This window comes from Siniperca chuatsi, linkage group LG21 (genome assembly GCF_020085105.1).
Source record: "Siniperca chuatsi isolate FFG_IHB_CAS linkage group LG21, ASM2008510v1, whole genome shotgun sequence".
Lineage (NCBI taxonomy): Eukaryota > Metazoa > Chordata > Actinopteri > Centrarchiformes > Sinipercidae > Siniperca > Siniperca chuatsi.
The window spans coordinates 803,018-815,212 of NC_058062.1; the positions used below are offsets into that span (position 1 = coordinate 803,018).

The following is a 12,195-nucleotide window of genomic DNA, read 5'->3' on the forward strand; positions in this document are numbered from 1 at the left end:
ATCACATTTAAAAACTAAAAACACATCGAGTAAAGAAAGATGTATATTGTTCGGCCTGAGCCGACACGATTCTGTTTTGTTTGATCCTGTATTGTAATCGTACTTCTGACTGTATTATCTACAGTACCTCTTTTATAAGAAGGAAAAAAGACGACAGCTCATTGTAGTAATGCATTTATTTATATTATGATTATTATTATTATTATTAACACTTGTAATGGACGGCGCTAGTCTTTAGGATGTGTGAGTTTAGAGCTGTGTTGATGTAAAACACCCACCTGACGCCCCCCCTTCTCTACCCACAATCCCCCCTGTTCTCTGGAGATGACGGACTGAACATTCGGCTCCGCTGAGACGCTTCTCTGTTCTCATGTGTGAAGATTTAAGGAACTGTAACCGCACGATGGAAAGTGTTTTTCTTGCCTTTTACCAAGTGATGTTGTGACGGTCTTTCTCAGTCGAGCCTTCCCATCATCCCTCTCTTCCATATTTATCTCTCCGCCGAGTTTGACTGAACACAGCCCCCCCCCCCCCGTTTCACAAAAATCAACTCACATTGAAAAGGGACGACTCAGTGATTCTCCTCTGTTTGGAGTGTCCTCATCATTTGAACCTTTTTTATGTTACACTTTTATGGTAACTTCTTGTATTTATTGGTGTTTTTTTTTGTTTTTTTTTGTTTTGTTTTCCTCCCTTATATTTAATTGCCTTTTATGACTATTTGGAAGCCTCTGTGTGTGTTTTAAAAAAAAAAAAAAAGAAACACAGTTTGTCAGCGCTTTTCAGGAGCACTGGTGCTAGTTTTAAAAAAGAAAAAAGACAAAAAGTCAAAGCCGTGCAGTGACCGTCAAGTGCTGTAGGAGTCGATGTGATCTTGATCTAGAACACCGAAATAATAACTGTACATTCTCTATTTTTATTTTTGCATTTTCCTCCTCCACCATGTTTGATTTTGGTTTTTTTGAGTGGACACTTTCCCGCCTGCATTTCAAGTAGTTTTTAGAGAGAAGAAGAAGAAGAAAAAGATTGGTTTGGAACAACTATAACCCCCTTTTTTGAGTTCTGACTTTTTGTTTCCATGCATATATATGTAATGCTTACTATACACTTTTATAAACTATGTTTTGATAATTCATTTCTTAACAGAAAAACTTGTCCATATACTATAACCCTTACTGCTGAGTACTGAAAATAAATAGCTGAAAAAAAAATACAGTGGAGGTCAGTGTTTTCAATCTGTTCACCTTCAACACTTTCTAATTAACTTGTACTGTAATTTACACTCAGTGGCCACTTTATTAGGTACACCTGTACAATTTGGTGCGGTCCAATACAACACCTCTGACCTGAATACAACATCCCTAAATATAATCCCTAACCTTAATAACTGCGCTGGTGTGTTGGCACTGATCTCCCAGTTTGATTTGACTCTTGATTAATACCAATATTGCATATCTCAGAATTTATCCTGCAAACTTACATTTTCTTGTTATTCCTCAAATAAGCTGCACTATTGTTGCTCAGTTTATTTTTCTAGGCCTTCAAGTGCAAAACAGTTGGTGACAAGTGTCACCTTTACGCATCAGTCGAGCCTTTTTCAGTGTTCGTCTCGTTAGATTTACTAAAAGAATATCAGACGTCAGTGTTTCCAAGTTTTACTGACAGCGAATGACTCAACACAGCTAATGTAGCGGCTATCATGCACGTTACTTCTCGACTGAAAATAACCTTTTTATGCACATTTTAATAACTAATATTCCACGATGTTGACATTTTACACATCGTGCGGCAAGTAACCGTTTAGCATAAATGTTCACAGATACAAAGATCAGTATCAGGATTTTAAGAATCAGTATTGCCTTTTTTTAAATAATGTTATTGTAGCACTACAAGGTTGAATTAAAATGAGAAATTATAATGTCTGACATTGTTAAAAAAAAAAAAAAAAAAAAAAAAAAGCCCGAACAATAAAAGAGCTGTTGGATTGTATTAAATTGTGCAGATGTACCTAATAAAGTGGTCACTGAGTGTAAATCTGATGCTGACAGAAGCAGCTGTGAGCTCCTCTGTCGGTTCTACACTGTTTCACACTGATAATAATGTACAGTTATAGATTTAGTAGAAAAAAGCAGCCGCACGCTGAACTGAAGCTCTCAAATACAGATACTGCTATTCTATGGAAGATGTGAAATGCCTAAATCATAACATAAAGTGAAATACAGTACACATTGTTATATTTCTTTCCTTGCAGTACGTGAATTTACTGTGCCATAATTAAATATAACGCGATAAATATTTAGAATTTTCAAATACAATCTGGCAAAGATTATTCAAAAAGGAAGATTGACAGAAAAGCAATTCACCTGTTTGTTTTCTGTATTCTGATTGGATTTTGACATAAGGAAAACAATTCATTATTTTACCGTGTTTAGGTTAGAAGCTTTATTGTCCACGATGTGGAAAATTGTCCTGATCATTTAATAATGACACTGTACATGCATATAATAAAAATAATACATTTAACAGTGTGTATTTTATTCTGCTTTATGTCTTTGATTTCTTTTTAATCGGGCATTTTAAATCTTCTGTACAATTCACATTCGTCCAAAATATTCACAACATCAATCCATAGATTGCTATAAAATAAATACATCAGAAGAATATTTGTCTTGGGACACCTGGTTCAAAATAACTGCTTTATCAAACAGACTCATTTTTCAATCTCATTATGTCGTCATCGGGGTCAAAATGGACAAAAACAGAAGAAAAATGCGTATCGCGCTGGTTGAACAGGATCACTGGATGATGGATCCACTATAATCACACATCTAAAAGTTACGTAAAGTAATATTCCTCTCTGCAGAGCAGTTAGTATTTATCTATCAACAAATAAATTATTATATTGTTGTAGAGGAAGCTACCCAGCAGTTTATAAAGTCATTAAAATTAGCTCCTCCAGCTGCAAAGTTATAATTATAATTCAATAATATAATATTTATTATTCTGAAATGGGCCACAAATTATTACCAGATAATAATTCTGTTATTGTATTATCTTTAATTATAGATTAAATATTTGATTGAATTTTAAAATGGAATCATTAAGTAATTTGAAAAAGAAAAAATTAAATTAAAAAAATAATTTTCCAGTTTTAAAATGATATTTTTTTTTATTGATCATTTAAAGACAACAATTATTAATTGTCAAATTTAGTGATGCATCATTTAAACGCAAATTTAATCAATTAATAGCTTTTTTTTAATGGTTCATAATTGTTTAAAATTAAACACAGTAAAAGCCTATAATTATTCTGTGTGGTGGCACACTTCACACTCCATATAACATAATATATGACATAGGCTACTACTGAACCAAGTGTCCAAATGAGTATTATTACTCTCATGGATTTATTAATCTGCACTTTTGATTGTTAACTGATATTAGGATCTCAGACTTTGTATGTTGTAAACATTATAAATATGGAGCTCAGCCTGAGATCCACGTCCAGATCGGGTCTCTGTATGAACCTTCGTGGTCACATGACGAGTCCCTGATGACGACGTGATTTTGAAACATCGTCGCTGAAGTAAATCGATATAGCAGTCAAACCCAGCTTCAGACCATCCGTCAGTCTGCTCTGTGGAGTTAAACTGGTCTCAGCTTTACTTTTAGATCCTATATGAGCTTCAACCTACCTTTCCCTGAGGCGGCCTCCAAACCAAGAGTTGTTTCCATGGCAACAGCATCTGTGGAAAACTGTAAAAGAGGAAAACGAGTCTCAGTTTGTGGTCGAGCTGAACAACAAGACAAATATATCTAATCACTGACATGAACTTTGTACTGAAATAAATTCACTCAAGTTGTAATTGTGAATAATTGGAATCCTGAAGAATCTCAGTTCTGTTAAGTAGTAATACCACAGTGTAGACATACTCTTACAAGTAAAAGTACAAAACTATCTGCATCAAAATACACTTAAAGTTAAAGTCCTCATTGTGCAGAACGGCCCATTTCAGAATAATATATATTATATTATTAGATTATAAGTATTGATGCATTAATGCTGCAGCTGGTAAAGAAGCTCATTTTAATGACTTTATATACTGCTGGGTAGCTTAATCTCTAATAATATATCATATTTTATTTGTTGATTATTTTGTTTTATTAATCTGAATCAAAGTAACTAAAGCTGTAAAATAAATGTAGTGAAGTCAAAAGTACAATATTTCCCTCTGAGATGTAGCGGAGTGGAAGCTGCATAAAATGGAAATACTAAGTAAAGTACAAATCGAATTATTTAAAAAAAATTATTTACAGTTTGTATGTATATATATACAGTGGTGTGCAAAAGTGTTTGCCTTCCTGATTTCTTATTTTTTTGCACGTTTGTCACTTAAATGTTTCAGATCATCAAACAAATTGAATTAGTCAAAGATAACACAAGTCAACACAAAATGCAGTTTTTAAATGAAGGTTGTTATTATTAAGGGAAAACAAAATCCAAACCTACATGGCCCTGTGTGAAAAAGTGATTCCCCCCTAAACCTAATAACTGGCTGCTCCACCCTTAGCAGCAACAACTGCAGTCAAGCGTTTGCGATAACTTGCAGTGAGTCTTTTACAGCGCTGTGGAGGAGTTTTGGCCCACTCATCTTTGCAGAATTGTTGTAATTCAGCCACATTGGAGTGTTTTCGAGCATGAACTGCCTTTTTAAGGTCATGCCACAGCATCTCAATAGGATTCAGGTCAGGACTTTGACTAGGCCACTTTAAAGTCTTCATTCAGTCTTTTAAAAGATGATTCTGATATTTTTGTAATTAAATATATATATATATATATATATATATATATATATATATAATTAATATTATATTATATATATTTTAATTTTGGCTGCTTCTGGTTATAAATCAAATCTGAAAGCAAAGGGAATTTAGTTTTTCTCCATCAGAACATAGTGTATCCTGGCAGCATTTAGACCTTCATATAGAAAATACGATAGTTAAGTGAATAAATAAAATATGTGAAAACATTTGTTTTATAAAAATGATCTCAGAGGGTTTGGGCACACTCGACTCCACCTCCCTGCGTCTCATCTGACACTAACACAACTAACTTCTCCTTTAAAAATGTTTGCAGGTTAAATATTTAAGAGAAACTACTCTGTGGTCTAAATAATGTACAAATATGAAGTTTCTCACAGCTTCAATCTAAAAACAGCTCAGACTTCTCCATTATAGTTATGAATCATAAAATTATTTGATCAAATATTAGAGGAAAGTCTGATTTCTTTTTTTCTTGTTTTTCAGTGTTTGTCTTCTTGTATTCGGTGCTAAATCTGATCCTTGCACACAGAAAATATACAGTAACATAAATGTAGACTTTTACATATTATGTTCATCATAAACTAAATAAAAGTGCAGCTTCTTAAGAACAGGAACAAAACTTTTCTTTGTGCTTTGGTTCCCTCTTTGAGATTTTAAAAGCGCCTGTCAGGAAAATAATTTATTTCATAATGTGTATCTCCAATTTTCTATAGTTTTAAAAGGAAGTTGAAGTGTTAAACGCCCCTGTAAACCTTTGTTAGCCTTTGGATAATTATTAAGCTGAAACCGGACAACAGTGATGTGTTTCTAAACCAAACTTCATTCATAAAAACCTGCAGTTTACGGTCCGGTCCACTGCATTCTCCCTGCATGTGTTTTTATTCTTTTCTGATGACGAAGGCTTGTGTTTGAGGAAGATGTGAAACTGTTGAATCATAGGGTGAATTTACTTTTATGTGTTTTCTCGGCCTCCGACACCGAGCAGCAAATAAAAAGCTTGCGTTTGTAAAAATGTATTTTTATGATGCTTCTCTGTTTCACTGGTTTGTAAATGAATCAGTCAGGTTTCATCCAAACAGCTTTTCCATTAAAACTGAACAAACAGCAACAATCATTTTAAACACATAGCTCAACATCACGTGACCATAACCAACCGTTTATTTAAATTTTACTTCCTGATAATTGTATGTTGGAAAAGAGCAGCCAATTCTGTTAATCTAATTAATCTAATTGCTATTATTGATTGTAAATGATTCTCGCTAAATAAAAAAACAAACGGATCCAAATGCTCTGTTGGCACAAAACGGCTGCCATTTGTTATCAAACTAAAGCGAAGCTGCCAGTTTTCATTTTATTTGATCTGTATCAAATATTACATTGACTGTTACTGTGGATTATGTAATTATGTAATGTCGACCATGTAATTTGTGTGTTATAACCCTTTATGGCAGATTTGTCAGACAGTCTGTTAATGAAAATCCTTTAGTCACGCAGCTCAGATCCAACCAGCCGACGGCCTCTCGGGAATCAAACTGTGTAAAAATAATCACGTCATTGGGATTTTGGTTGTAAACTGAAGCGCTCATTAATGAAGCTGAAGTCTTTGTTTTATTCTGAAAAGCTGTTTCATGGTTGCAGAGCGTTTCTTTTCTTTTGATTTTTAATGTTTTTTTAACATTAAAACATTAAATCGTCATTTCAACAGTTTGAATGGAGCTGACCTTTGACCCTTTGCTGTTTCCTGTCTTTGTTTCCTTGTCATGTTGTGAGAAAATGGGAATAGAAGAATTTTATTTTGACACTAATTCACAAAATCAATTGAATTTTCATTGAGAAAAAACCCCTGAGATGTTATGACGTAATTATGACATCAGGATCTCGTAACTGTAACTTATTATCTCGTAATTACGAGATCTGTGATTGCGATATGGATGAGATTGATTTTTTTTACTGACATACGGATTTTGTTTTTCTCGTGATTATAAATAAATACAGATTTTTGTAATTCTGAGACATGAATCTTGTTAATTATGAGATTTTGTTGTTGTAACTGTGAGATTCAGAGCTCATAATTCTGACAGTTTTCTCGTAATAATGAGTTTTTGTTTGCAGTCATCAGATACAGATCTTGTTTTCCTAAAACTCTGTAAACAAACTGGACTTGACCCGACTGACTCTGGAGGTTTGCAGGTGGATCTTGGTTTAAGGGGGAGCTATATATTTAGACATTGCTGTCAATAAAGTGTCACAAGTGCTTTGGGGTCTGAATCAGTCCCCTGCTTGTTACACAGTTTACCTCCGTGCAGTTAATGTGAACTAAAACCCTGGTCTTTGTCTCCTCTCAGATCTGAGTGTGGTGGGTTCGACCAGCAGCTCCCGGAGCTTCGTCTGCAGTCAGTGTGGTCGGTCTTACCGCCACGCCAGCTCCCTGCTCAACCACAAGAACAGCCACAAGACCGGGACCTACTTCTGCAACTCCTGCCAGAAGGAGTTCCCCAACCTGATGTCCCTCAAGAACCACCGACGGATCCACACCGAGCCCAAACGCTACCGGTGCCCCGACTGCGGCAAGTCCTTCCGGGTGTCCACAGCACTCGTCTGCCACCGCCGCATCCACACCAAGGAGAAGCCGTTCTCCTGCCAGCAGTGTGACAAGCGCTTCTCGTCCCGTTCCAACCTGAGGCACCACATGAAGGTGCACTGGAGGGGTCCGCCGCTGTCCAGGGGGACGTCATCTGCCTTCCTCTCCGTCCCCTCCAGACCTTTCATCTAAACGTCCAACCTCGCTGTTCTTTCTGCCTCATGAGGTCCTGAAACAGTCCGAAGACCACATCGTCTTGTGAGGAAAACTGCATGGAGGTTTTGGTCTGTGGGTTCAGGTTTAAATCTTATAAGTGACTGAATACCTGATGGTGAAATTTAACCTGAATACTCAACGTAAAGTCCACCAAATTTATATTACTGAGATGTTTGATCTGAAAACCAGTAGAGTTGCAGAATCGTCCGAGTGTTGGTGTATTAGCTCCTATTTGTTCCTCTCGTGTAATCATTGTTTTTACACCTGTAGTCACCTGACTCCGCTACTTCCTGCTAGCTTACGCATGCCCGGCAAAGGCTACAGGTAGCTAGCGAGTCTTGCTTTGCCTTTTGACAAGTCAGCCATCGAGATAATGAGAACATATTTTAATAACAGGTGTAAATGCAATGAAACATAGATTAGATGTTATTATCCAGATACAGATCTCATGTTAAGACCAGGTGGAGACGGGACCTTTGTAAAAAGTCTTCTCAGTAAGTTTTGCTAAACTTACTGAGTTTTGCTAAACTACTTTTTTTTTTGGTTTAGATGATTTTTGAATAAAAACAGCAGTTTATTTCATCAATGCAAAACTCTCAAATGTAAAAACTGTGATTACATGAGACAGAAACTGGAGCTCGAGGTGCAAACGATGAGCTTTGTTCAACCCGTCAAGATGAATTTCAGCACTGCAGCCATGATGTGTTCAGGTTCAGTGTTAGAGCAGAATTCCTTTCATCTGACAGACTGTAAGAGCAAACGGACACCAAGACTTCACAGTGTCAAAACTTTAACTTCTAACAAACTCTGAAGGAGAAGTGGAGGAACGAAGTGAAGACGAACAGACTTCCAGGAGGACGTCAACATGGACGGAAACCAGGAGATTTTGTGTTTTTTATACTACAGAGGATACAAACTGTATGTTCCTCTTCTTTTCTTAACATTCAAGACTTATACCGTACAGACGTAAAGCAGAGAGAAAACTGAGAAAATGTAGTTTTGTGGGCGTTTGGATGCCTTCAGGTCAGCAAAAAACCTGTAAACTTAGCTGCGCCTACGGGAATCAAACCCGTTAACTCTTGAACTACTCAAGTTCTCATCTTCCTCTGAAGCAGTGTTAAGGTCAGAACCTGTGGAGGTGTTTAATAACCTTTTTAAGTATATAGAAGGTGGACGGGCACACAGTGGGACATTTATGGACGATCAGCGTTGCCGTTCTTCGCGGAGAGCTTTAGTTTCACAGGGTTTCAAACCTGCAGTGTGACGACGTGGCCTCAGTTCACGCAGCACTTCTTCAGTCTGACAGTTTTTAACTTCAGCATCAACGTCAAACCATCAACTATGGAAGTCCATTTATGCCATGTGAACAACAAATCTACCCTAATCTTTTTTTTTTTTTACTATTAAGCGTTTTAGAATCTCATAATTATTTAAAAAAACGTTCCCGTAACTATGACTTAGTGTCTCGTAATTATGATAAATATATATAAAATTAATACATTATTCACATTTTCTTCAATTCAACATTATCACGTTTGTTTACAAGTTTAATGTTTGTAGAGCAGGAAACTGCCTCCTGTATGAATTGCCTACTAATTATGACTAATTATCTCATAATTATGAGATACTGCAGGCCGACTTAGTTCTCATAACTATGAGGTAGTGTGTCGTAATTATGCAGTTTCTTTTATTATGAGATAGTATGTAATGATTATTAGAAACTTTCTTATAATTATTACAAACTTAAAAACTAAATCATAATTAGTTTCTCATTATCAAATTTATGAGATACAATCTCATTATTTTGACTTAGTATCTAAAACTATAATTACAAGAGTTTCTTATTATGAGAAAGTTTCTCATCGTAGATACTATGTCATAATCATGAGACGCTCATTTTAATTATGAGATACTATGTCATACAATCTCACAATTTGAAGAAACTTCCTATTATCTATGAGATCTATTAATCATGAACATTTCATAATTTGTAGATACTATATCTCACAACTATGAGAACGTTTCTCCAACTTATGAGAGCGTAAGTCATTATTATGAGAAAAAATAACACTTAATAAAAAAAAACAAACTTTAAGTTGGTGGATTTTTTCTTCAAATTGTGGAAATGGACTTCTATAACCAACTGATCGAAAACCTGGGATTCTTCACTGAATGTGACATTCTCACAGACTTGATTCGTCGTGGATTTCTTTCATGGACAAAGCTGATGTCGGGAGCCATGTAGTTTTGTCTCTGAAGCAACTCACCAAAAACAGACTTCAGGTTCGTCAGACGGCAGCCTGTTGACCAGCAGCGTTCCTCATCAGAAGAGTTTATAACATCACTGATTCATCCCTCCACCTTGTATTTGTGCACTCAGTTGGTTTTTAGGGCACCTGTACTTTCTGACTCTGTGCCTGACAGCTCACATATAGAGATAGTTAAAGGGTTGTGGTACAAACTAAAGAGAAGTAGAATTTATAAAAGTAATGATGTGATGATGATAGTTTGTCTTCTGCTTTCACTTGGTCACAATCTGCAACTGTTTTCACACAAAGGAAACACTTTCGTAAAATGTATCTAAAATACTTCCATGACTGGTGGCTTGTTGAAACGGTTCAGTGTGGTTTCTCCACTTCACGTCGAGTTTATCAGATGAAATGATAAAGAATTGTCCTAAAAATGACAAACAACTGCAGTTATTGTGACGGCCATTTTGTGCCCCTTCTTTCTCATAACTTACTTATGAGAAAAGATTTCATAAAAATAACAAAACAATCTCACAATTACCACACCCTGAAATTATGAAATAATTTTCTCTTGTATCATATTTACAAGAAAAAACATTCTCGTAGAGACAGATCTTGTAATTATGAACATATTTTCTTTATTATTAAATACAGATTTATTAATGAGAAATTAAGTCATGTGAATATTTTTGAACATGAGAACATTTTCTCTGAATTATCTTCTTTTCTCCTAATTGTGAGATCCAGATCTCGTAATTAGGAGAAATTAAAGATCTCATAATTACGAGAATCCGAGATTCGTATCTTATCGTAATTATCAGAATGTTTTCGCTTGACTATGTGAAAGTTTTCTTGTAACTATGAGAACGTTTTTTGTAATTGTAAGATCTATTTGTCACAATTACAAAATACTGTATTTAGTAATTATGACAATGCTTTCTCGTAATTATGAGAAAACTTTTTGCAATTATGAGATCTGCATCCCCAGAGATCTATGAGAAACATAGTCGCAATTCTTGTATCAGAATCAGAATCAGAATCAGAAATCCTTTATTGATCCCCGTAGGGAAACTCTTTGTTCCAGTAGCTCGTCTTTACGTCAGTGCACACAGGAGAAAACGATATTATACACTATAATATCGTTTTCTCCTGTGTGCACTGACGTAAAGACGAGCTACTGGAACAATAATTCTCATAATTATGAGAATGAGAAAATGTTTTCATAATTATGAAGAAGACCATATCATACGAGATCCGTGTCTTGATCTAGTAATTATGAGATGAGTCACAATTAGGAGAAAACGTCTCTAATTATTTTTATCTTTGTTGAATGCATTATGCTTACGTTCATTCCTGACAGCCTCGACTTGGGGATTTCCTGACGTGCGATGACGTAAAAAGTTATTTAGCTGGCATGCTGTTAGAGCTGTAACACAAAACTCACGTGAATTTAAAGAACATTTTTCTCCAGGACACAAGCTTTGTTTAATTAGAGAAAATGTTGAATTAGTTTTAGATTTATTTGTGTCAGTGTGCACGTGGTCCGAATAATCCTGAAATGAATTTCAGTTGGGGATGCAAAATGGCGCAGTAGAAAGCGACTTGTAGAAACATAGCAGTAGACTCTTGGTGCTGTTCGGTTAGATGATGTATTGTCATTGTACCTCTGTATTATAACCTCTGTATGACCTTTTATATACAAAACAAATACTGTAGAATACATTTATTTCTCTCTACTTGTGATGAACTGATGTTAGTGAGTGTCGACTGACAAGCAGCTCGTGATGAGAAATCGCAGGGCTCTCAGAAAGCCTCAGACATCAACACATCCCTGCCATAAAACAGTAACACACTTCTTTTGAAAAATCATAAGCAGTTTTTTCTTCTTGGTGGTTCTTATTGTCCTCTACAGTTTTTAATAAAACATTAAATTCCTGGACACGTTGTAGTTTATTCTGCCTCAGTCCCACACACACCGTCCTGCTGCCCCAAACACTCACTACAGCACCACATGTGGATTCATCCGCCGCTGGAAATAGTCCCCAACAGATGCTCTGTTTCCTCCTGTTTGTTTGATAAAAATCACTGAGCCTTTTTTTAAAAATGAAACTACATTTGTGAGGTGTTTTTAAAGATTTGTCTCTTCAGCAGGAACCAATGGGCTCGGAGCTGAGAGCCACAGACAGGAAGTGAGACGGTGCTGAGAGACGGACCGACTGTTATGGTACACAGATTCCGTTATTGTTTTGTACTAACAGGAAATTAAACAATAAGTCTGCAGAAAATAGTCTGAAACCAAAAGGGAGAAATTTATATTTTAGA

At 35.7% G+C, this 12,195-nt stretch overlaps 1 protein-coding gene across 3 annotated transcripts in view; it reads left to right on the top strand.

Moving 5' to 3' along the window:
* The window catches only part of si:dkey-89b17.4 (zinc finger protein 646), a 33,655-nt gene extending 21,843 nt beyond the window's left edge, over window positions 1-11,812 (top strand). For 2 of the 3 annotated variants that reach the window (XM_044181485.1, XM_044181484.1), the window contains exon 5: window positions 7,173-11,812. In XM_044181485.1, coding sequence (XP_044037420.1) covers window positions 7,173-7,600 — 428 coding nt within the window. In that variant the 3' untranslated portion in view covers window positions 7,601-11,812. The remainder of the gene's footprint in view (window positions 1-7,172) is intronic. The other variant, XM_044181486.1, reaches the window with a different exon arrangement.
* Window positions 11,813-12,195: the final 383 nt, after the last annotated feature.